This window comes from Narcine bancroftii, chromosome 4 (assembly GCF_036971445.1).
Source record: "Narcine bancroftii isolate sNarBan1 chromosome 4, sNarBan1.hap1, whole genome shotgun sequence".
Lineage (NCBI taxonomy): Eukaryota > Metazoa > Chordata > Chondrichthyes > Torpediniformes > Narcinidae > Narcine > Narcine bancroftii.
In genome coordinates this window covers 169,102,860-169,129,714 of record NC_091472.1, presented here as the reverse complement: position 1 = coordinate 169,129,714, position 26,855 = coordinate 169,102,860, and the positions used below count along the sequence as shown (strand labels likewise).

The 26,855-nt window shown below is 43.8% G+C and overlaps 1 protein-coding gene and 1 long non-coding RNA gene across 2 annotated transcripts in view; one reads left to right on the top strand and one right to left on the bottom strand.

The window, feature by feature from the left end:
• Positions 1-26,855, bottom strand: part of LOC138761191 (rasGAP-activating-like protein 1) — a 325,463-nt gene that overhangs the window by 16,851 nt on the left and 281,757 nt on the right. The window contains exons 18-19 of the mRNA XM_069932922.1: positions 13,521-13,658; positions 8,363-8,498 (exon numbers count right to left, since the gene is read on the bottom strand). Of these exons, the coding sequence (XP_069789023.1) occupies positions 8,363-8,498; positions 13,521-13,658 (274 nt within the window). The remainder of the gene's footprint in view (positions 1-8,362; positions 8,499-13,520; positions 13,659-26,855) is intronic.
• On the top strand, positions 717-25,995 carry LOC138761192 (uncharacterized). Its single transcript, XR_011356174.1, has 3 exons — positions 717-1,207; positions 9,067-9,198; positions 25,826-25,995. It is a non-coding gene; the product is annotated as an uncharacterized lncRNA (long non-coding RNA).

Below are 26,855 nucleotides of genomic sequence, written 5' to 3'. Positions count from 1 at the left end.
CATGTTTAATATTTTTGAACCATCAATTTAGTTCTTGGTTTACTGGGTTAAATACCTGACTTATCAATCTGAGACACAAGTAATTAAGCAGAAATTAAAGTCCCATCAAAAAGGAAACTTGGAAGCAAATACAGTGCACATGCAATTGTAGTTAAGCTGAATTGTTTTCCTTGTTGCCTACCAATCTCAGTGCCCCAAAGCATCTTGATATCATCATGGCTACACATCTCGATTAAAGTGCCATTCACATCTAATTATGCCTCTTTCACTGATTCAAAAAAGGTGTGTGTAATTCAGTCAAAATTCCTGGCAGAGCAGGAAACAAGTTGCATTTCCAATGAACTTGCATTGGTTTGAGGAAAAAGAAATTACTGAGGCTTACTTTGCACTTTTATGTTGTCAATATATATCAAAACATTCATGACTTCGTGTTCTGAAAGACTCTGGAGAGAAATTTGTCTTTGGGTGCTTTTTTTTCAAAAATAGTCTTTATTCACAGTAAATTATTTACAAAAAATGAAAACTGTTCCAAGATTCTTTGCACCCTTTGTGTCATGTCCATCAATGTACATAGTTACAGACTATGATAGTACAGGATACTATCACCAATGTATATATTTGAATATATTTACATATAGTAGTAGTGATTGGCTGAGAGCCGTAGCCATGGCTACTGGCAGGTCATAAAGGGCTGCTCCTAACCAGACCCAGGTCAGTCTGGACTGGTCGGCCTCAATGTACTATTAGGCTCCAGTCTTTTTTTAATAACAGCGTTGGTTTGAGTTAACAAGTCTGAGTCATTTGATGCGCTACAATTTTATTAGCAAAAGATTGGAGCGTAGTACATCGAGGTCGACCCGACTGCTATATGTAAATATATACATTGGTGATAGTATCCTATACTATCACACAGACGGTCTCTATTTCCACCGCCGTGGCATCTTGGCGTTACTCCACCACCCCCACCCCCCCGCTGTTTGATCTCAGCCCCTGAAAACCTGGTAATGCCCAGCAACTCTAGACTGTGGCCCTTCCCCACAGTGCCCTTGCATGGGTTGCACCAAGCCTCAGGGCATCCCTCAGCACGTACTGCTGCACCCTGGAAGTCCACACATGATTAGTGCTGCATTGCACTCTAATTCCAAGTTTGGCTTGATTGTCTTTAATGCCTCATGGGCTGGTGCTTGTGGGAAGGCCAACTTTCCAGGTAATGTTGCCAATGTGCATGAATTATAGATGACCTGAAACTTTAATTTCACACTTAAAAAAACAAATTTATGCTGAGAATCCGATGCTTTCTTTTGATCCCATTGATGCATGCTAATTTTGGTCTGAAACTTGACGAAAATGATCAAGAAAAGGCATTGAAATATTTGAGAGGAATAAAAGTCAATAACCTCAGATCAGTCAGCCGATATCCTTGTACGGTAAATGATGAGACTACAGAGATTATGGATGCCAGAACAGTGATCTGCAACCTCACTGAATTGGAAGACAACTAATCTGACATCACTTTTTAAGAATGGAATTGGAGTTTCAAGATTGGTAAGAACTTCTCCACAATCGCTATCAGTACCGGATCCCCACAGGGCTCTGTTCTTAGCCCCCTGCTCTACTCACTTTAACTTACGACTGTGTACCTCAGTACGACAACAACACCATCTACAAATTTGTCAATTATACAACAGTAGAGTCAGCAGACGGGACGGAGATTGAAAACTTGGCTGAATGTTGCGCCATCAACAACCTTGCACTCAATATCACAAAAGACCAAGGAGCTGATTGTTGACTTCAGGAAAGGAAAGCCAGAGGTGTTCGATCCAGTGATCATTGAGGGATTAGAGGTGGAAAGGACAAGTAAATTTAAGTTCTGGGGAGTCAGTATCTCAGAGGACCTTTCCTGGACCCAACACACCAATGGCATCGTGAAGAAAGTACATCAGCGCCTCTGCGTCTTCAAGAATTTGCGGAGGTTTGGTATAACACCAGAAACCCTGGCAAATTTCTACAGAGGTGTGGTGGAAAATGTTCTGACCGGCTGCATCACAGTCTGGTATGGGAACACCAATACCCCTGAGCAGAAAGCCCTCCAAAACCAAATGGACACAGCCCAGGACATCACAACCAAAACCCTCCCTGATATTGAGTACATCAACAGGGTACACTGCCATCATCAAAGAGCAGCAGCAATCATCAAAGACCCTCACCACCCAGCACACGCTATGTTCTCGCTGCTGCCATTAGGAAAGAGGTATAGGTGCCACAAGACTCACATCAACAGGTTCAGGAACAACTGCTACCCCTCCACCATCAGACTCCTCAACGACAAGCTCAATCAGAGACTTGTTTAAGTACTCTTACTTGTTCATTTATTGATTTTCTTTTATTCTCTCTGTATTGCAGTCAGTTTGTTTATATTCATTATCTGTATACAGTTCTCTTATTTCTTTACATGTTTACACTGCGTACAGTTTATTTTTTGCACCACCAATTAATGATAATTCTGCCATGCTTTCAGGGAAAAGGAATCTCAGAGCTGTATGTGATTTCATGTATGCACGCTGACAATGAATCTGAAATCTGAGAAATCAATTAGATTGAGAGCTGCTTTTGGCAAAATACTGGAATCCAAATTAAAAGATAAAACCAGAACTGAATTTAAATAACTTTGAACTCGTAAAAATGTCCAGGAATAGTGACATCCTTCACAGCCATTCTCATGCATTAAACTCAATGGAGATTGAGGGTGGAACAGGTTATTGCAACAGAAAAATGCTGGAGAAACTCAGCAGGTCACGCAGGATGCACAGGAAGCAAAAGGCAGTCGACATTTTGGGCTGAGACTTCCCAACAAAGGGGTCAGGTCTGAACTTAGACTACTTTTTAATTCTTCATGGATGCTGCGTGACCTGCTGAGTTTCTCCAGCACTTTTGTGCCTTGCACTCTGTAGCGTGAATAAAAGCTCTCACAACTAGAGGGAGAACAAACGCATTTATTAGCTTATAACTATGGGTAGGGTCTCACAGTAGTCTTCGGAAGGGTTCTGGGTTTAGGCGGGAAACGATGCTTATATGTGTGCAGATGGGGGCGGAGCCGGGAGGCGGGGCCAGCCATCAGCACCACACATTACCAGTGAATCCCAGTTCACTGCATTCACCCCTTCCGGCAGAATTTAGGGTCTGTGAATGAAGACAGAGAACATGGATTCAGAAAAAAAAGTAAAAAACTATACATTTATTTTCAAATTTACAGATTTAAGCAGTCCGGGGCGTCTGGAGATTCTGGTGGAGCTTGGACTCCTTGAGTCTCCTCGTCCCCTTGTGAGGAAAGAGTGGCAGGCTGGGTCTCCGGCTCGACGGTGGAGGGGAATGCACTTTCTTTCTGAACCAGATCGCCTGAGGCCCTGACTGGGGGCTGGCAAGAATGAGCTCTGGGGCTCACAGGGTATTTGAGGCAACTGACCCTCTGTTCTGGCGGGTGCCAGGTCACTGATGAAGACAGTATCCTCCTTACTATCTGTGTACTCCACATAGGTGTATGTGGGATTGGCGTGGAGCAGTTTCACCCCTTTCCACCAGGAGGTCGGTCTTGCTTCTCCTCACGTGCTTCCTGAGAAGGACTGGACCAGTAGTGGTGAGCCAGGTTGGGAGTGTAGTTCCCGATGTCAATCCTCTTTCGAAATTAAATGAGAGCTCATACATAGTAGCAACCGGATGGAATGGTGTGCCATAGGGAGGACTTCCTGCCAATGTGAGTCTGGAAGGCCTTTTGACTTCAGGGCCAGTTTGACAGTCTTTCTTCCAGATCGCGGCATTCTCCTTTTCAACCTGTTTGTTCCCCTGGGGGTTGTAGCTAGTAGTCCTACTGGATGCGATGCCCCTCACCAGCAGGTAGTGACGTAGCTCGTCGCTCATAAAGGATGAGCCCTGGTTGCTATGAATATAGCTGGAATACCCGGACGAAAATAAAGTCTAGGGCCTTTATGACTGACTGTGTGGATGTGTCTGGACAGGAATGGTGAACAGGAAGTGGGAGTACTCATCAGTGATAGAGAGAAAGAAAGTGTTCCCGTTCGTAGAGGGGAGAGGTCTCTTAAAATTGACACTGAGCCATTCAAAGGGCCTGGATGACTTGATCAGGTGCACCTTTGTGGGGCGGTAGAAGTGTGGCTTGCACACCGCGCAGACCCGGCAAGACCTGACGGCTCCCATGGAGTAGGGCAGATTGCACGTCTTGACAATATGGGCCATGTGGGTAATCCCTGGATGGCAGAGCTCATTATGCAGAGACCGCAGTTGGCCGGTGTGTGCAGAGGCACAGCTTCCTCTGGATAAGGCATTTGGAGGGTCATTAAGTGCTCCTGGCCAATAGGCAATGTCATAATTGTACGTGGAGAGCTCGATCCTCCACCTAGCAATCTTGTCATTTTTGATTTTTCCCCTCTTGACATTATTAAATATGAATGAGACTGAGCGCTAGTCAGTCAGGGCGTAAATCTTCTAGCAGCCAGGTAGTGTCTCCAGTGCCTCACGGCTTCACACTCCTTTTCCACAGATGGGTTCCAGAGCTCATGGCCTTGTAATATCTGAGAAAAAAATTGCAATTGCCCTGCCCGCCTGCTTGAGGGTAGCATCCAAGGGCTACATCCGAAGGGTCACTTTCCACGCATGCATGGTGGCTTTTGCAATGTAATTCTGGAGGTATTTAAAAACCATTTGGACTTCAGCCAAGAGGGGGAATATTGTGGCTTTTAAGAGAGGGTGAACCTTATCAGTGTATTGAGGGATCCACTGGGCGTAATATGAAAAAAAACCCCAGGCATCTCCACAAAGCCTATGATGTCTTGCGAATGGGCAGCTCCAACAGGGGGCACATCTTATCAGGATCGGGGCCAATGATGTCATTCTCCACCACGTAGCCAAGGATTGCCAGACGTTTAGTCCTGAACATGCTCTTGTCAGAGTTATAAGTGAGGTTCATGGCTTTCATGTGGAGAAAACTCTGGAGTTTGGCTTCATGATCTTCCAAAGTATAGCCACAGATGGTGACGTTATTGAGATAGGGCAAGGTAGCCTCAACCCATACTCATCCACCATTCTGTCCATCTGCCGTTGGAAGATAAAAAACCTGTTAGGGATACCAAAAGGGACCCTCCGGAATTGATAGAGATATATGTTACGCTCAAATGTTGTATATGGATGGTCCTTGGAATGGATTGGCAGCTGGTGATAAGCAACTTTCAGTTTGATGGTCAAATAGTCCCATGTCCTAAATTAGAGGGAAGGGGTATGCTTCTAGGAGCGTGTACCGACTAAATGTTTGGCCATAGCCAATTATTAGTCTGGACTTGTTTTCCCCTTTTACCACTACCACTTGCGTTCTCCATGGTTCGATGATATCTTCGTCGAACAGACGTTGTGTCTCAGACTTTTGAAATCTCGGTCTGCTGTGCTGTACCTACTGCTGTCGGCAACAATAGGTTAGCAGTCCGAGGACAGATTCGGGAAGAGAGGCGGGGGGGGGGGGGGGTTGATATTCAGTGTGGAGAGGCTGCATGTGTGTTCTTTTAGGGGACCTCCATTCTGAACCATTACAAGGGGGAGGGGACCAGACCCAACAACACCAGAGCACACAATTCATCAAGTATATACAGGTGAAATTTACAGAATTCCCCCCACCCCCCTTCAAATGACAGATGTATTATACAATGTTGTTGAATATGTGTAGAATCCAAATGGGACAAAAGGAATATGTGATCATTGGAAGGATACATCTTTAGGTTGTACTCTTGCACAGTCTGTAAGCCAGTGAAAGTTTCAGTAGAGCCTGTTTCAATTAGACATTTAGTGGAATGTCCATTTACCTTCACAGTCACTATGGAGTTGCGGAGCTGGTGAGGTCTGTCCTGATCTAGGACCATCGAGGCAATGTCCTTGGAGACTCCATACTCCTCGCTTAAGTGGCCCCCACTGTCCTGGGTTGCCCTGCATGGGTAAGATAGAGTTGACCTCATGGTGCGACAAGATGGCTGTCCTCCTTCCTCCTCTGACGATGATGGCATCGAGTTTGAATTTGGATCAAGGCACCCTCACTGCCACCCTCTGTCAGCCTGTAGTGCAGCAAGTGTGCTTGGGTGAATTTGGGGCAGATGGCTTGGGGCTGGAATTGGATCCAGGAGCGGTGCAGGCCATGGACTTCCCATGGACTTCCCCTCGCATGGCAACCCCTCGCTCAATGCCCTTTCTTGCCATAGCTGGAACACACTGAGTCTTTAGCCGGGCATTGAGATCGGGGATGCTTCCTGCCGGTGATGAGACTCTTGTTGGAATATAGAAAGGAAACTGCTGCAAAGAATGCATAGGAATTTCACAACTTCAGTATGGTGCAAACATTCCAAAATTTCTGTCAGTAATTTGGAAACATCAGCAACAAGAAAGAAAACTGCTAATAGTTTCTTGCATAATCTGGCTACCATATAGCAATTCCCTAGACCAGGGCTTCCCAAACCTTTTAGCTTGCGGAACCCTTTTGGAAATCTCACAACCCCATTGTTATGAATTGGAAGCTGACCAGAAGTAGAATGGCATCAACTTCTGCTTCGAACGTGGATAAGTCTAATTTAAAATAAATTATTTTTCTTAAACAGAAAACAATCTGAAGCAGTGCTTGCAAAATCCCATTTCTTCAGAACTTGATTGTTTTGTTTCAACTGAATATTAATCAAATTGCAAATACAAATAACACTGATATCCCAGACCAGAAATGACCACCATAGCTGACATTTTAGAAGCATGTTTCCAACCTGTCCTCAGTAGCCCACAGGCTGGATCTCCCAACACCTCTAATGTGGGTATCCACCTCAGCTTCGGCTGCCCGTAGATGGAGTTCCTGATGCCTTTGACATGGGTTTGCTTCCTGGCCGGTGCTGCCCACAAGCCCGAGCTTCCAGCACCTCCATCACTAACTCCTGTCCCAGCTAACCAGGTGCTGACCCTTCTATCGATGCAGGTCCCGGTCCTGACCAACATAATTCCAGCGCCCATGCTGGCTCCATCATAAGTTTCCACACCAACCTCAGTCTCAGTGGGGGGGGGGGGGGGGGGTGAGAGAGTGAGTAAGTGGGAGGGAATGAGCGAGAGGGAAGGAGGAGGAGCACAAAAACCATAAGAGAGTCAGCAAAAGCCACTCCCACTGCACTGCACACATGGAATATCTTTCAGTTTAAATTTTTTAAATGTGGCCAGCCTCACGCCAAAAGAAATCCAAGACTCATTAGTTGGAAATGGTGTCTTGGGGCCTGCCGTCTGCGCTGTTGACGTCAGGCCTCAAGAGACCATTTTGTTTTGTTAGGGTCAAGGCAACTGTTTGCTGCCATCGCAGAAACACAGAAATTTAAAGATACAGGTAAAAAGTAATTTAAAGAAAAAGTTATTGCTAGATATAGTTATTACTACCAATTTCTTCTGTGGAATCTCTATGTCTTTCCACAGAACCCAATATGGGAATTTCTTCCCTATACAATGACTCATTGTTTGTAAAATAAATTTCCTTTAATGTTTCACGCATAAAACCATTCATTTCATTGGGCATCTATTTTGTGCTTGAAAAATCTGCACTGCACTCATTCTGCGATCAAATAACAATCTTGGTATTTACATAGAAAATCATCTCTGATCTTCACCTCCGACAGGTGAGTGCTAAGTGTCCTCTGGATTCATGTTAGTAAATTTCACTCTGGCTCCAAAATTCATTCTATTCATTGAGAATCACCACTGCATTCATCCATTCTCTCCTTTCCCTCTCCCTCTTCAGTTCTCTTTCTTCATACCACCATTCTCACCTTCTTCTTCTCAGATTCCAGCACCGACAGCCTTTGTCTTCTACTCACCTACTCCACTCCGCATGATTCATTTTCCTCCATCTGATCCTTGCTTTTCTATTGCCGCTTTGGCTGACATCTGCCTTTGTCCACCACGTTCCACCTCTACCTGATTCACCAAATTGCAAATATCACCGACCTCCCAACCCCAAACGCCCTCCATAAATGACCCTCCAGAAGCGAGTTTCAACCCCATCTCTGACCCACCCCTTCCACCTTGTCCATCTTACGCTGCCTTACCCATAACATCTGGATAAAGGGTATCTGCTCGAAACCGCAATCATTCTTTTTTATAAACACTATTTTCTCCAGCATATTGCTTGGAGCATTAAACTTAAAATTGTTTTTTTTCTCCGATTGATTTAATGGAATGGAGGACAGATATACACACAGGTAATTATCATTCTCCTGACCGAAACAGCCTTCCGATAACTGCTCATTTTAATGGGGGGGGGGGGTGGGGGGAGTTTTTGTTCACATACCAGTCTTTTCTGTGTGTAGACAACATGTCCAGCGATTGCTCCTATAAGAACCTGGATGGAAGAAGGGAAGCATTTGTTGATTGTAGATGCAGGCTTTCCTGATGGCCGACAGCCACTGATTCAGTTCATTTACATTCTAAAAGAGATAACATACCAGTCATTGTTAAATGTTAAAATGAATCAGCACGATCCAAATAGTCCTAATGAAATCTGGTGCACATTTTAAAAACAACAATTTCATCTTTGGCATTTTCATTTACTTTGCTCATATCTAATATCAAACATTATGCTTTGCACAGCAGTTCAAAAATGCCAAGATTGATTATTTTAATATATAATGTTAGCATTATGTCCCATAATAATGGCCATCAGTTCTCGAAAAAGAGACATGGTTGTTCTCTGGATTTCATCTTTTCTCTAATCGTTACCTGCACATTCAGGAAATGGCCATTGTTCTCAAGCAGACCAAGAATTGCTGGAGAAACTCAGCAGGTCAGACAGCTTCCATGGGTTGAATTGGTACCACTTCTACCCATGGATGCAGACCGTCCTGCAGAATTCCTCCAGCAATTCTTGGTCTGCTGAAGATTTCAGCCCCTGCAGGTTTTGCCCACTGTTTGTGTCCTGGTCCTTGCAAAGAGCACTCCGATATTCTTCGTTCCCTGCTCTTCTCCACAGTGTTGACAGTATTTTTTTTTGTTTAGCATTTCTCTAAACGTTGCTGAGGAGAAGAATTTCAATCCCTGGAAGTGGAAAAGGGGTTATGTTGCAAGAATGATGAGGGACAAGATCAAACCGTGAACAATCGATCGTGAATGAAAAACCAGGTTGGACAGGTACAATGCCTCAAGCTTCATCTGGTAGGATTATTGATAAGGAGCAATTGTACCCTTCTTTGGTTTTTACATTTCACTCTCCCCCCACCCACCATGGTCCACCAGCTCCCCCACATAAAAGGCAGTCAAAAATGGACATTGAGTCTGTTTTTAAAGACTGGTTTCTGCATTTCTCTTACAAGCCCATTGTTTCGCAATCAACACATAAAAGATCTACAAGGTAATGTTATTGTATTGCTAATTAAATGTTCATTTGTTTCCATATTCATCGAAGAATATCACCATTGGACCTTATAACATCAGAGGGCATGTGACCATTATGTCTGGGTCAGATCTTTGGTGCAGTGATCCAAAAATCTCCATCTACACTCTCCACATAATAACTCACTGATTCAAACCCTTATCTAGTTTTTCCTCAGAAGGCAGACTGCTCCTTGCCCAAGTGCTCCCTTGGGGAAAACAAGCCATGCTTCAATAATTCTCCACTAAAGTCATCTCCATGGCAATGTTGAGTTGAGTCTCTTGTCACTGATTCCTTAGCCAATGGAAACAGTCTATCCCTGTTCACACATTAAAACTCATATAAATTTTTAAAATCTTCATTGGATCCTCTCCCTGCTCCCGATGGCCAGATATCTCAAATCTTGACAAAATGTAGTACATTTAATTTAATCATCGCTGACATCCAAACTATACCTGTATGAATATATTAACTATATTTTAAATGATAATTAAATAAAATTCAAGCAATTGCAGGCATAACTTGGGTATAATCTAGTACAGGAACCTTCTATTACCCTGCCTTAGAGATGGATAACAATGTCCTTATACATATGAAAATAAGCATCAATATTGCGTATTTATAATGAATACTTGTAAAAGTTAAAGACGTATAATTCAATAACGCTAAACCCCTGCCGAGAGGCTTTCTGTTACTTCTAATTGCATTATTGGAACACCATGTCATGTAAGAAGTCAAACTAATATTTAAATGCAAGCTCTTACAATTCAAAGTAACATTTTCCCTTTATGTTTTCTGAGCATGCAGGATTGTTGAGGTGGGAGACTTTAATTTCTGGGAGGCATGCTAGTGCCAGAGGGTTAGATGGGGCTGAATGCCTTCAGTGCATCCAGGAGGGTTTCTTGAAGTGGTGTGTAGATAGTCCAACCTGTTCTTTCCCTACCACTCATGGGAGACTGACCAACCTACACTTTCCTGGATTAATCCCTATTCCTTTTTAAACAAAGTTATGGCATTAGCTCATCTCCAGTCCACAGGAACTTCACCTGTTACTCATGATGATCCTCGAGGCCACAGTAATCACCTGCCTCTTTCAATAGCTTGGAATATATTCCATCCGGTCCCAGAGATGGATTTTTAAAAGAACCAGGAGCTCTTAAAATGCCCTAACATATTCCCCACATGATGCTTCCTATCACTCTCCTCCATATCTTGGTAAATACCTAAGCAAAATATTCATTTTGGATCTCGCCCGGTTCCTCGTACTCCAAGCATAAATTCCTTCCTTTATCCTTCAGCAGTTCTACCATTTCTCACACCAACCTCTTGGTTTCAATGCAAGTATAAAATGCTTTGTTACTCTCTTTAACTCTGCTCACCAGACATTTCCTGACCTTTTTTGGCCTTCCAAGTGCCCCACTTGAGCTCTTTCCTATAATCTTTATATTCCTCAAGCTCCCTGTTAGTTTGTCACTTCCTAAACCTTAAATTGCCTGCGTTTTCTTTTGACTAAATTAGCAACCTCTCTCGTCACTGAAGGTTCTCTTACCTTGGCTCCCCTGTCATTCCTCCACACTGACATCATCCAGTCAGAGACCCCCAAATAGTTGGTCTTTAAACAATTCCCTCATCATTTGTAGGCATTTCTGATAAAAACTGCCTCCCAATTTACTCCCCAGCTCCTGTCCAATCATGTTATAATTTGTCTTCCCCAATTCAGTTCAACAGAGGCCAAGCCAATCTTTATTCATAACTATCATGAAGCTTCAGGAATTGTAATCACTATTCCCAAAATGCTCACTGATCACCTAGCCAGGCACATTTCACAATGCAAGGTCAAGGATGGGGGGGCAATATCCCTTGATTGGGGGCAACCGTTTTATTTAAAAAAACTCACATTCCACCTTAAGCAATACCTATGCCATAAGCATTCTATGGCTGCTAAGATATTTCTTAAGTGGGAAGGGAAGGTTGAGAATCACTGCTCTAGACCCGATAGTTACTAAAATATTTTGCTTGAGAAAAACTGTCATTAGCCCATTTCCGCTGGAGTAATGAAACCGTGCACATAACGAGTTAATTAGGTACGATTAAATCAAAGGTTTTCAAACTTTTTCTTCCCACCCACATACCACTTTAAGTAATCCCCACAGAGCACCTATGGCATAGGGAATACGCAAGGTGGAATGTGAGTTTTAAAAAAGAGGTTGCCTACCTCTGGTCTGGTATGATCCTCTACCTGGTTAAACTATCTGCTTCAAGAAATCCTCCTGGATGCACTATACACATTCCACCCCAACTAATTCTCATGCTTGTAGGACCCACTCGTCCATAATAGAGAAAATAAAGTCTCACACTCTGACAACACTGTTGCTTTTGCAAATTCCTTTAATCTGTCTACATACAGTATCTGTTCCTCCACCTCCTGGTAGCTATTGGAGGGCATTCAGAGTGTTTATTTCTGATCTCAACCCACACTACCCGAGTAGATGAGCCCACCATTGGGTGCTCTCCGGGTGCAGCTGTGACACTTTCCCTGATTAGGAATGCAATGCCTCCACCTTTATGTCTTCCTCTCTATCCTATCTAAAACAAAGAAAGCCAGGAACATTGAACTGTCAATTATGCATCTCCCCCCACACCCCACTTACAGCAAAGTCTCTGTAATGGCCACATGGCATCATAATTCCAAGCACTGATCCAGACTGTACCCGCAATACCCTTCAGCTCATCAGTCTCCCTGATACCATTCACCCTCCTGTCCTTCCTTTCAGACTTGCTTGACATAACAGCTACCATCCCCTCCTCTCTGCCACTTGCTGCTCTGGTTCCCGCCCCCACCCCCCAGCATCTCAAGATTATTTCTGGGCTATTCACATACCTGCAGTGTGCTTGCCCTGAAAATGTGTGCAGCATATTACACGTGTGTGGAATTTGTAACATTGGTTGCGCACAATCATGGTTGCCTTAAGCCTGCCCCTCAAGGTTTATACTTTGTGACCAGTTGCTCTACATATGTTGCAAGAATGCATGGTATAGAATGTTCTAGAGGTTGTGGATATGCCTGAAAGAAAGCTGATTTATATCAACATTTTCCAGCACCTCAGATAGATGATTGAAAATCTTTTTTTTTAAACTTTATTTAAAATAAAACCACTAAGCAAACATATTACAATACTTCAAACAATCCAAATACATGTGGCACTTTATAAAAAAGAAAAAAAAAGAGAATAAAGAAATTAAAAAGGAAAAATCTACTATTAATTGCCACCACCCCCTACAAACTGAAAAAAGTGAAGCAAAATAAAAAGAAATAGGAGCTTTAAATACGTTTAATTAACAAATATTTATAGAAACCCATAAGAGAAAGGGAATGTTCGAGATTCATTTACATTTTAATTCCACAGATTGTAAATATGGTTTCTATATTTCACAAAATTATGATATTTATCTCTTAAATTGTAGGTAATTTTCTCAAGTGGAAATACAACTTGCCAAAGTAATTTGAACAAATTTTACTTGATACATATTGAATTTTAATTTAGGCTTAATTCCTCACATTTATTATACTTTTCATACTCTCTCTACATATCTGAATCCATCTATGTTCATCTATTTGCTTATTTAAATCCACCTTACATTTATGTCATGATTCTTGAACTCCTTCTTTTCCAGCCTTCTTTTGTAATAATTTGTACATCTCTGAAATAAATTTCTTTACATCCCTATTACTCAATAATAATTCTACTTCTGTCTCCACTGGTAATACTAAATCTTGACCACAGATTTCACAAAAAATCTCTTAATTTGATCATTAAAAAAATGTTGTATTTTCTAATATCTTAAACTTTTCCTTCATTCTACTAAAAGAAATAAATTTCCCAGCTTCAAAAAATCTTTAATTTTCTTAATACCACACTTTTGCCAAATTAGATGGTTGAAACTCTTGAAATAGATGCAGTACCATGAGATGGCACTAGATGGTAATACCTATCTCACAGTGTCCTGACAATGCTTTAATGGCCAGGATTATTCAAATGAGGCAGGGATTTGTAATGCTAAAGGTCTTTCACGTTTTTACCTTGCATTGAATGTACATGATGTGTAGTTGTGCCTCGTTGTCCTGTGTGATGACCTGCATCATGTGGAGCTGCTGGAAGGCATTTTCATCCACTCGCTCAACTGCACGGATATGCTGGACTGGAATGGACCACCTCACCTGGCACACATCACATGGAAAGGAACGACAACCGTGTCAATTAAAAGATATTCATCCATCAGCTCACATATAACGCAGGCTGGAGTTTCGCAAAGTCTCAGAAACAGAAAGTTGTGATAATATAAGATTTTAACTTTCTACATATCAACTGGGACTCCCATACTGTAAAAGGGCTGGATGGCTTGAAGTTCGTCAAATGTCTTCAAGAAAGTTTTGTAAATCAATATATAGAGGTACCAATGAGAGAGGATGCAGTACTTGATCTATTAGGGAACAAGACAGGTCAGGTGACAGATGTATGTGCAGGGGAACATTTTGGGTCCAGTGACCATAATGTCATTAGCTTCAAGTTAATTATGGAAGAATATATGTTTGGTCCTCGTGTTGAGATTCTAAATTGGAGGGAGGCCAATTTTATGGAAATGAGAAGGGATCTAGGAAAAGTGTATTGGGGTATGCTGTTTTATGGCAAAGGAGTGTTCAGTAAGCAGATGGCCTTCAAAGGCAAAATCATGAGAGTGTAGAGTTTGCACGTTCCTGTTAGGATTAAAGGCAAAGTTACCAGGCAGAGGGAAGTGTGGTTTTCAAGGGATATTGGTGATCTGGTAAAGTAGAAGAGAGAGACGTACAGCAAGTACGTCAAAATTGGTCCCCTAGAGCACACATGTCAAACTCTGGCCCGCGGGCAAAATTTGGCCCGTGATATAATTATATTTGGCCCGCAAGATCATTTCAAAAATGTATTAGAGGTGGCCCGCCCTGCAACGAGAGCCAATGCTGTTTTTTGGTAATGTCACCCCCACCATCCTCCCCCTTCATTTCACATCCTTCCCCATTGTAACATGAGAAATTGTAACACGAGAAGTCTGTCAATGTCATCAGCCGGAAAGCCAAATGGAAGGCTCCCCGCACAACCAGTCACTTCTCCCACCTGTCGAGCGGTGCGGCGGATGGGCGAGCGCCTGTGATTTCCTGTCAACGCGACGGGCATGGTAGGCTGTGCATGGCCCCCGGGCAGCGCGAACCCCACGTGACTGGCACCGGACGGCCCTTCCACAGCGCGAGCGCACTTCTCCCGGTCGCCACAGCCTTCAGCGCTTGCACCCGCGCGGACCCCAGGGACGGCTGGTTCGGCTCTGCACGTGAAGAGAGAGATGGTGGCTGTCCGCAAAGGCTGATTGGTAGCGCGCTGGGCCTGAGTAGGTGGGTAAGCAGGGGTGGGCAGAGGGTGTAGGTGAGGAGTAATGGGCAGGGGAAGTTATGGTGGTGCGAGGGGCAGTTAGAGGGAGGGATGAGTAGAAGGAGGGGTGGATAGGGAAGAGGTAAAAGGGGAGGGGCAGGGCGAGTAGGGGAGGGGTGATTAGAGGGTGAGAGATGGGTAGAGGGAGGAACAGGTTGAGGGGAGAGGCAGTAGAGGGGCGTGTATAGGATGGGGTGGGTAGAGGCAGAGCGAGTGGAGTGAGGGGTGAGTAGAGGTTGGGTAAAGGACTGGTCAGGTAGAGGGATGGTGGGTCGAGGGTGAATAGAGGCCTAGAGCCTGAGGAGTGAGCAGGAAATGCTGAGTCCTGATGCAGGCCAAAATGGACACAGCCTGTGAATGCTGACTACATCTCCACAGGGACCAAATAGGTTTCCCTCAGGTCAAGCAAAGGGTGAACTTGAGCTACCTACTCCTGACCTGTAACATTATCCTCCTAAAGTTATATCCTAAAGTTTAACATTACATATGTTGAAAGAAGAGAAAACATGCAGATGTTGTTGAAAATTTCGACTTAGTCCAAGTTTTTAATTTTGGCCCTCCGTGAATTTGAGTTTGACACCCCTGCCCTAGAGGATCAGAGTGGTCAACTATGTGTGGAACCTCACATAATGGGGGGAGATCTTAAACAGTTTATTTCTTTGCATCAGGATTTACTCATAAAACTGGCGTAGTGTATAAGGAAGAAAGGGAAACAAACAGAAGAGTCATGGAACAGATGGAGATTAAGGAGGACGGGGTGTTTGCTGCCTTACAGCGAATATAGATAGATAAATCACCTGGCCCAGATATGATATTCCCTCAGACCTTGAGGGAGAAAAGTGTAGAAATTACAGGGGCCATGGGTGATATATTAAATATGTCCTTAGCCACTGGTGAGGTGCCAGGGAATTGGAGGGTAGCTCATGTTGTTCTTTTTTTTTAAAAAAAAGGCTCCAAAAATAAACCAGATAAGTATAGGCTGGTGACCCTGACACCAGTAGTAGCTAAATTATTGGAAGGAATCCTGAGTGATATGATATATAGGTATGTAGACAGTCATGGGCTGATTAAGAAGTCAGCATGGCTTTGTGCATGGTTGGCTCTTTTTAATGAATCTTGTAGAGTTTTTTGAGGAGTTATCAAGAAGGTAGATGAAGGAAAGGCTGTGGATGTTGTCTACGTGGACTTTAGTAAAGTCTTTGTCAAGGTCCTACATGGATGGTTGCTTCTCAGACTGGAGACCTGTGATTAGTGGTGTTGGGTCCATATTTGTTTGTTGTCTGTATCAGTGATCTGGATAATAATGTAGTAAATTGGATCAGCAATTTTGCTGATGACACAAAGATAGGAGTTGTTGTGGACAGAGAGAAGATTTTCAAAGCTTGCAGAGGGATCGAGACCAACTGAGAGAATGGGTTAAAAAATGGCAGATGGAGTTTAATGCAGACAAGTGTGAGTTGATGCATTTTGGGAAAGCAAATCAAGGTAGGACATACACAGTAAAAAGATACAGCATTGAGAAGAGCAGAGATCTGGAAATATAGATACATTGTTCCCTGAAGGTGGTGTCGCAGGTGGACAGGGTTGTAAAAAAGCTTTTGGCATCTTAGCCTTTATAAATCAAGGTATTGAGTATAGGAGTTGGGATGTTATGTTGAAGTTGTTTATGACATTGGTGAAGCCAAATTTGGAAAATTGTGTGTATTTCTGGTTGCTTATCTGCAGGAAAGATATCAATAAGATTAAAAGTGTGGAGAGAAGATTTACTAGGATGTTGCCGGGTCTTCAGGAGTTGAGTTACAGGGAAAGATTAAACAGGTTTGAACTTTATATCTTGAGCGAAGAGGAATGAGAGGGATTTGATAAAGGTTTACAAGATTGGATGTGAGTAGGCTTTTTCCACTTAGACTGATGGAGATTAATATGAGAGGTTATAGTTTTAAGCTGAAAGGGGTAAGGTTTAGGGGGAACATTAGGGGAAAGTTCGTTCAGAGAGTGGCAGGAGTATGTAATGGACTGGTATCTGATGTGATGAATATGGACTCGATCTTGTGTCTTAAGAATAAACTGGATAGGTACATGGATGGGAAAGGTCTGATGGAATGTGAGCATGTCAATGAGACTAGCAAGATAATGGTTGGCACAGATTAGAAAGGCCAAATGGCCTGTTTTCTGTGCTTTCGCATTCCATGGTTCTAAATATTTAAACATCAGTTGAAATAGTTAAGAAAATTGTTAACATGGTTGAAGAACATGGTTAAGGAAGTGCAGATGAACCTAAAGGTGAAAAGAAACCCGGGTTTGAAAAATCATTTCATGTAGTGTAACAATCAAATTTAAAAATATAATTTTATGCAGATATCCTTGATGACTTTATGGACTGAATGCTAAGGTCCACACAAGATTGAGGAACAATCCTTTCCAGCAACAGGTTCAGGAGAGTGAATTAAATAAAATTAGCCACTTTACTGAAGCAACAAGTGCCAGTGAATTAATGGCAAAGCATTGATTTTATTGAAGTAAACTATATTCTGGGATAATGCTGTGGTGATACACCACTAGCCTACTGCAGGGGGCAACTTGTGTACCTGCAGAAGAGCACTGGAGGACAAGGCAACACATGGCCGGCTGTCAATCAGCCAACCTGAATGGACCAAGCCCCACCTGGTCAGCTACCAATCCCCCTCCGGGATATAAGCCAGATCCGGCCCCTCAAGGTCAGTCTCAGAGCCAGGACAGCCAGCTCTGTGGAAGTTTATATGGAATAAAGCCTGTTGAACAGACTTTATATTTTGTGCCTGCTCTTCTGCTCGATAGCGCATCAGAGATGCAGACATTTCTTGGGACCTGCCTTCCCCATCCTGAGCAACTACTGCATTACAGCATACTGGATAATGGCATTTAGCCCTTACAGAATTCACAAATCACTACCAAAAATTTTGAGATGTGGAATAAAAATGTCCTCTCTCAGAAGCCACGCGACAATTTTCTACTTGTATTTATTGACACGTGTGCAAGTGAGGTGGGTTGGAATAGTCTGGAAAGGTGCAATGCGTGCAGTGGCCTGGCATCCATGTGCATCAGGGTAGGAGCAGCAGCCAATCTACTGCCTGGCACTAGCTAATAATGTCAGCTTAGGTCACGTTTTGAGGCCCTCAAATCAGCTTCAGAAAGAGCCGCAATGTTTACAAGACTAACGTCCTGTCTCTATCCAGTCAGCATCCATCCTCACTCAGATGATCAGGTCTCATGACTATTCCCCACCACCCCCTCCGCCTCCATGGCAGAACAGTCAGACCACCTGCATCATTCTTCAGATAAAGTCAATATAACTTATTGAGTTTGTAGTTCAACACTTTAAACCATCAGCAGGCACCTTCCAGAAATTCCCAGTACACACTGAAAGCAGATTATTGATGGCCAAGTCTGGTTTACTCTGAGCTGTAAAGCTTTGATCTCATTCAATGCAAAGAGTAAATGAAAAAAAAACTTTTTTTAAACAAAAAGAAATCAGCGGCACAAGACCAGAAATGAAGCAATATTGGTATCATTCAAAATTCCCTGCAACAGGCATGGTTTTCTGAAGTCAAGTGAACCTCCTTTTCGGAAGCAAGTCACTGATTAAAGGAAATATAAATTACCTATCTGGAGAATAAGATAGCTCGATAGACAGAATGATCAAGTCAACGAAGGACCACAGACAGAGCAGGGAGAAAGAGACCCGAGTGAGACAGGGGGTCAACTAAGTAAAGATTATAACCAAATGTGCAAGGAGAGATCTGAGAGAGAAAGAGTTAAATGAAAGAGGGAGAAATGAGACACATGAGAGAAAAATGAGAAAGAGAGAAATGCAGCTGGAGAGAGGGACAGAGACATGGAGATTTCGGAAGAGTAAACAATGGTGGCACTGTCAGAGCTGCTGTAACGGCAGTGCCGACCTGGGAGAGCGGAGGGTGGAGACACAGGCCTGCTCCCAAGGGTTCAACTTCCCCATCCTAATGCCGCCAGCTCTGTGCAGGCATTAAATGGCCTGTTAGAGGAGCCAACGATGTTTTTAAACTAAAATCCTTCACCCTCTGGTTGGTGCCCACGATGGTGGAACCCGTGCTCGGCAGCGGCCAAGGGTTGCAGACTCTAGGGAGTAGTGGATTGGCACAGGGCACTAGAAATGGGGAGAACACCTCTTGTTGAGGAGATGACCCTACAGGATGCTGACCACTGCAGCAGACCAACGAGGGGCTCAGCGTTCCAACAGGTCCTGCCCTTGGGTGTCTGGGCAAGATACAAAATTTCTGGCCAACACTTAGGAGGTGTGGTGATGCGACCACCAGTCTTCTGCGATCTCTGTACCTGCAGGAAGACCACCAAAGGGGCTGACTTCACCAGGCCGGCTGTCAATCAGCCGACTTGAATATAGAACTGAGTTGGCCCCTCCTGAGCCAGGGACACAGGGAGCGAACAAGGCTTTTAATGGGATAAAGCCTGTTGTACAGTCTTTTGAGTTTGTGCTTGCTTGCTGCTACCTTCTTAAAATTAAGTCAAGGGGGGGGGGGGGGGTGGGGGTGGGTTGTAAAACGGTGCTGGGTGGTATTTACAAATGTAGGTGGTCCTGCGGCCGTCGGAGTCTCTGGAACTGTCGCAGGGTTGGCTCCTGGTCAAAGGTTGGTGAGGGCGCAGTTGCCTGAGGGTTGGCTGGGTCCAGCGTAGCCGTGGCGGACATTGGTTTGGGCAATGTGGTGTCTATCTGTATGTCTGTCTATAAGTGGTGTGGTGGCTGGGTGGGTGTAGTCTGCTAGGAGTGGTGCTCTCTAGAGGGGCGGAGGGAGGAGGTCGGCTCCCGAATCCTGGGTGGGCCAAGGGTACCCATGGTGGGGAGGGTGGGCCGGGTAGTCGTGTTGCTGGGGGTGTGGGGCCCCTGCTGGTGCCAGATCCCTTGGTTGAGGGTGGCCATGAGGGCAACATCAGAGGTATCGCTCCCCATCTGGAATGGGATGTCCTCATCCACAGCATGCATTGTGGCACCGGCGATGTCCTGCCTGATGTGAGCAAAAGCTGCTTGTGCCTCTGGGGGGGGAGAAGAAAGGTGGTAGCTTGAGCCAGTGGGTGGACCTTGTCCGAGAAACGGGGGACCCACTGGTGTAATGGGAGAAGAGCCCAAGGCCCCTGCGGAGGGCTTTGAGTGTGTGAGGGAGGGGCAGTATGCATACAATCTGGGTCAGGACCGATGACACCATGTTATACGATGTACCCTAGGATAGCGAGGTGGGTGGTGCTGAACACGTACTTCTCTGTTGTAAGTGAGGTTCAGCTCCTCTGCCCTCTGGAGAAATCTCTCCAGGTTGTCATCATGGTCCTGGTGGTTGTGGCCACAGATGGTGACATTGTCCAAGTACGGGAAGGTCATTCTTAGGTTGTGCCAGTCTACCATGTGGTCCATTTCCCACTGAAAAACAGAGACCCCATTAGTGACCTCAGACGGGACCTAGTGGAACTGGTAGAGGCACCCGTCTGCCTCGAAGGCGATATATGGTTTATCCCCTGTATGGAGAGGGAGCTGGAGGTAGGCTGACTCTAGGTCATTTGTCAAGAAGACCTTATAGTGGGCTATCTCAAAGACTATGTTGGCTACTTGGGGTAGGGGGTAGGCGTCCAGTGGGAGTACTGGTTTATGGTCTGGCTATAATCGATGACCATTCTCAATTTACTACCCCCTTTTACCACTAGGACTTGGGCTCCCCAGGGGCTGGACTCTATGATACCTTCCGCCAGAAGCCACCACACTCCTGCCTTAATGAAGGCCTGGTCAGCTGTGTAATAGCTCCTGGTCTTGGCAGCTATGGGTTTGCAATCTGACGTAGGTAGTTGAAGAGGGCAGGAGGGGTTACCCGTAGCGTGGAGAGGCCGCAGGTGGATTGGGAGAAATCGCTGGGCTGTGTGCTGTGGTGTGAGTGGGGGGAGGGGGCCGCTGAAGGCGAGGGTAAGGCTTTGGAGGTGGCACTGGAAGTTCAGCCCTAAAAGGACTGGGGCACAGAGCTGGGCCATAAGTAGGAGCCTGAACCCTTGGTATGTTCTCCCCCCCCCCTCCCCCAACTGTCAATTCCACTGAGCAGTGCCCAAAGGCCATGATGGAGCAGTCCAGGGTAGTGAAAGCAATGGAAAAATTTGTGTGATAGATTTTGAGCTTTAGTGTCTGGGCCACATTCAGGTGCACGAAGCTCTCAGTACTACCGGTATCGAACAGACACTTTGTTACCTTCCCAATGACAGTGATGTTCATCATTGAGCGCCTGAGTCCATAGGGAATGTCCCTTTTTAAGTTGGTGGACGCCAGGACCATCTCAGGATCTGAGTTGTTACTCCCCGATGGATGTGGTGAGTAGTGGCCAGTGACTTCCTTCCAGGGCATAGGGTGCATCAGGTGGGCGATTGGGTATGAGCCCATGTAGACCACATTGTCCCATTGATGTGCAGTCGGGACCTGGCTGGCCCAAGATGGCAGTGCCTGGTGGATGCACATGGCGTAGATGTGGTCAGGCAACCCAACTGGCAGTGAAGCTGGAGGTGATGTCATCTGAGTGAGTGGAAATGATGTTTTCGGTGTGGGCGGAAGTTGTCTGGAGAAAGATGGGAGCGCCTGGGGTGAACACACTACACCGGTGTGGGTCGGTGGCTGGGCCGGAAGTGATGTTGGCGGTGAGGGTGGAAGTGGTGGGGTGAGTAATGGTATCGCCTGGTCCTCGCACATGGCGATATTTGGGAGGACTCCCAGCTGGTCACAGAGGGCCGCAACACTCCCAACGGGCCTTGAAAGGCACACTTAGCAAAGTGGCTTTTCTTCCTGCATCGGGTTCCTTGCTGGGCAGCCTTGGCGGGATCACCTGCCTGACCCACACCAGGACCCACAGTACTTATAGGGGTGAGCTGCACCTGCAGATGTAATTATCTCCTGCACGTAGGGCCCTTTGGTGATGGTATTTGTTTGCATCTGCCAGGCAAGAGGTTGTGCGAGTTGTGCATCGAAGACCACTGCATGATGAGCCGTAGCCTCCAGGGAGTGGACCATCTCCATTGTCCTGGTAAGTGAGGCAATGTTTTCCTCCAGCAGCTTCAGTTTGGTGCTCCTCGAGCACAGCCCTCGCACAAAGGCATCCCGGATCAGTCGCTCCACTTCCCCTTTGGTCACCCCAGTCTCGGCCAGGCAAGGGTGGGCTAGCTCATGCAGGGCCCCCCAAATAGTCATCTGCCGTCTCACCTGGCTGGTGAGATCTGATGCTGAGCAAGTACCAGGTGTAGACCACGTTCGTACATGCTCTCCAGGACTGTCATCGCGGGTTTGTAGTCCATGCAGTCCTTGATGGCCTGGAAAGCTCGTGGGCCCAGCTTGGTGCGGAGCACCATGAGTCATTTCCAGTTGGTGTTGACCACCTCTGCATGTGATGGGATGATCGCCTCAATCGCGTGCTTCCAGATCTCAAAGCGTGCCTGGGCATCCGGGTGTTGGGGGCCGATCTCCAGGCTCCCGATCATCAGAAACTTCTCCACGGTCTCTCTTTAAAATTTTTACTTGAATAAATCGTGGTGCGCTGAGGCAGTAGTGAGCAAGCACAAAACTCAAAAGACTGTTCAACAGGCTTTACTCCAGTAAAGTCTGAACACCAGTTCAAGCCTTGGTGGCTCCCCATGTGACTGGCTCAGGAGGGGCCGGCTCAGGTTTATATTCAGATCGGCTGATTTGACAGCCTGCCAGGTGGAGTCATCCCCTTTGGTGGTCTTCCTGCAGGTACCCTGCAGTAGGCTGGTGGTCGTATCACCACAAGAGGCTTGAGAACAAGGAGGGTGGGGGAGGGATCTGGTGCCATGGCCTCCCAGCCATCAGAGAAGTAAGTATGAACCTCATTGACGGGGCTGCTAGGGAATCAGATGACTCATAGATTTGGAGAGAAAGGGATGATATTTATTTTAAAATATATTGCTTTGTCACTTATTAAAAAAAAAACACAGTGGTCAGAAAGCATGAGGATAATCTCGGCATCACTTTTGCCTGATGCTGAACAAGATTTTCCCTGCAATGAAAAGATAGTGTAAGAGAAGCATGAGTTCTGGAACACAGCCTGTTCCTGCCGACCCTGTGGACTCCAGGAAGGCATGGACTCTGGTTTTGCTATGTATCCACTCAGCATAGAAATCAGGATCACAGTACATTTCAAAGAAACCCAATAAGGATGACCATTCCCTATTAATATCCTTCAAAGAACAACATTTACTTCTGTCAATGAAATACAAATTATTCAGCAGGTACTGCTTTTTCCATTAAATAATTATTTACGTTCACAGTACATTTTAATCACATTCCTTTCTCCATTTGTAAAACACAGGAGCATTGTTTAAGGTGAGAATATTTTGCTCAATGGCAAAAAATTCATATATTCAAATGACATTCTTTCCTTTGGAATTTTAATGGATCATCAACATATTTATCTTGAATCGAGAAATGCTGCAGCTGAATCAGTTGGGGAATGCTCAAAAATAAAAATAATCCAATTCAATGCTGCTTTGTTTCCCTGGAGTCACTTAGTTTTTATATCATGTACTATAACTTCCTGAGTCGTGATTGATGCTCAGAAAAGCTGAACAAATCATTGAATTGGAAATAAGTGTCTTCACGCAATCAAAATCAACTTATGCAGGCAGATTACATGCTCCTGGAACTCCATAGTCACAGCTTTCAGAAACACAGCATTCTCTATAAAGTGCCCAATTAATCTCCATAAATATTGATGTATCGTTCTGCTGCTCAGCCTACTGAAAAAGCATCAAACTCACTGCCATTGTCAACTGTTGTAATAATTATTTACTTCTTCAAGCTGACAACAAAATCCTACCTTATTTTTGTTTGATTGCTTTCCCAGTTTTGAGCTGAAGTGTGGGTATAAAACCCGGTGTGCAATCTGTATCACTGCAATCTTTTCTGCATAATTAAACAGGATGAACTAAACTTGGACAGTACAGTTCTGTTTAGTTATTGACTCCATGTGAGAACTAATGTTGAACTACAGTGAAATCCTTGGCATCCAGAATTCATGCAACCGGCAAATAAAATAATTGAGGAAAATAAATTTTAAAAATTAAAATAAATAAATTTAAGCAACCAGCAAAAAAAAAATTGAGGAAAAAAAGAATAAAAATAATAGGTTAAAAAAAATGTAAGTTTAAAATTGTAAAAGTAAATATTCTCTGAAGTTACACATAAAGCTTTGGTGATGATGGGAGCAAATATTCAGCCAGCAGAGGGCTTTGCTCGTAGCAGCTGTTTGAATAAAGTGTGAAACAGCAATGGCATCACCCAGAATGAAGAACTGGTTGATGTCGCTCACTGTTGTGGTGACTCTCTTAAGGTGTCTCCTTATCCCTGCTCTTAACTGTAAACTTGGTGGAGTGTGTGGGGGGGTGGGGTAGGCTTAATTATCTATTATGTCTTTTGAGCAGCTCCGTGGAGGGGGAGGAACCTGCAGATGCTGCGACGGTTAAATGTTTTCAGAGAATGTGACTGAAAATAAAGTAAAATGCTTTAAGGTCCATGCAGGGGTGGCAAGGTTAACTAGCAGATCAGTGTGATGCTGTTACAGCACCAGTGATTGGGACCAGGGTTCTGTAAGGGGTTTGTACATTGCTGCATCAGCATGGGTTTCCTCATGGGGATTGGGAGATGCTGAATAAGTGTATTTTCCAGTTGGTTGAGACTTATTCTTCCAATATCTAACTAATACACATTTCCTCAGGGTAGTCTGGTTTCCTCTCACTATTCAAAACTTACCGGGGATTGTAGGTCAATTGGGTGTAATCCTGGGCCGAAGTGGCCTCTTATCCTGCTTTATGTCTTAAAATGTAAGTGTAAGTAGAGTATAGTCTTTTTGTCTTTTGTTGTTAAAACAGTTTATTCTTAATCCAGGTGTATTAGTTAGACATTGTAAATCTCAACCAACCAGAAAGTACACGAATCTAGCAATCCCCATAGGTGCCAGATACCAGGGGTTTTACTGCATTTCATGAAGTCCCACTCTGCTGCTCACCTTGTGCAAGGAATCTGATCAAAGTTAGCATGCACTGGCAAATTACTATTTATTTAAGAGATCCTGACTTTAGATACAGGTTCTCAAACTAGTTGCTAAAATGAACAATCGCAAACATTAAGCAGTCAGCTACAAAACCAATAACAATTATGATTGATGTGTGAATGCTTTTGGGATTAAAAATAAGCATAAATGGGGGGGGGGGGGGGCGTGGCAAGATGGTGTAGGGATGGTGAGATTCCACCTCTCCCCAGTTGAATACTTAATACCCAAATTTTTAAAACTGTTAGAATATTAAAAGTGTTTGTCAGAAGATTTTAAAGAATTTTGACAGTCATAATGAGAGCCATTAAAACTCAAACTTCAAAGAGGATCCACCTGCTGCTGCAGTTGATGTTCAGGAGCAATGGTGGAGTTGTGAGGGTAGTGGACTGAATTGAGATTGTTCTTTAAGTGAAATATTGAGATATATGAATATCAGCTGCAGAGGGTGAATGGCACTATAACTTCTGAAGTCGTCTACCACTAGAGGTTTAGACCACACCCGGTCAATAGAGGGGGGTTCCACTTTTGTGGTTCTTTTTCTTTAGAGGGGTTTAAGGAGGGGGAGTGGTCTTTTATCTTTTCTTCCCTTTACCCATTTTTTTTTCCTTTCCTTTTTTTGGATTTATTGTTTTTTCTTTACGGTTTATCTGTATTTTATTTAGATTAAGGTTAAGGGTGAGGGAAGAGAGAGGGGTGGGGTTTTTTTTGTTTTTTTTTACTGGAGCTTTAGTGTGTTTGTGGGTTGGTTGTGTCAAAAGTTATTTCTTAAGATAAAATGAGTAAACTGAATTTTGCAACATTTAATGTTAAAGGGATGAACCATCCAATAAAGGGGAAACATGTCTTGGATTACATTAAGAAGATGAAGGTGGATATTGCTTTCCTACAGGAGATGCATTTGACGGAAAAAGAACATTTGAAATTGAAGAGAGATTAGGTTGGACATGTTTTGGCATCCTCTTTTAATTCTAAGGCCAGGTGAGTGGTGATTTTGGTACATAAGAGGGTACCTTTTATTTTGGAATCTGTTTTTGAAAATGTTGGAAGAACTCTGAAGGTGAATTGTAAATTGTTTTCTGAAACTTGGACTTTACTGAATTTGTATGCTCCGAATGAAGACTATGTACAATTTTTAACTGATGCCTTTATAAATTTGAATCAATCAAATGAGAATATAATGGTAGGAGGGGACTTCAATTGCTATTTGGATCCACTGTTGGATAAATCTCCAAAAATTGTTGAAAACTAAGATGGCCAAAAAGGTGGTAGAAATTATGGAGGAATTGAATTTGGTTGATATATGGTGACGTATTCACCCTACCGAGAGGATTATTCATTTTATTCTGCTCATCATGATACATTTTCTAGAATAGATTTTTTTGATCTCAGCTCATTTACAGGGAATGGTTGATTTTGCAGAATATAAAAGTAGAATATTGTTGGACCATTCTTTATTGTTGATTTCTTGTGAGATTGCTGAGAAAGTTGTGAGAAGTTATCGTTGGAGGTTTAATGAGATGTTACTTAAGACGACCTGAATTTGTATTGTTTTTAAGGGATCAGATTAAACTTTTTTTTTGAGATAAATGAGGGATCAGTACAGAGTAAATTTATAAATTTATGTTGAGGGATGCTTTGAAAGCATATTTGAGAGGTCAAATTGTTAGTTATATGTCTAAAGTGAAAAAGCAATATACAGTCGAACTTTTTGAGTTAGAGAAAGAGATTGAAGATTTAGAGAAAAAGTTTCAGGAGAATGCAATGGAAGATAATAAGATACAGTTATCTAATTTGAAACTTTGTTATAATACGAAGCAAACTTATAATTATGAAAGATTGCTT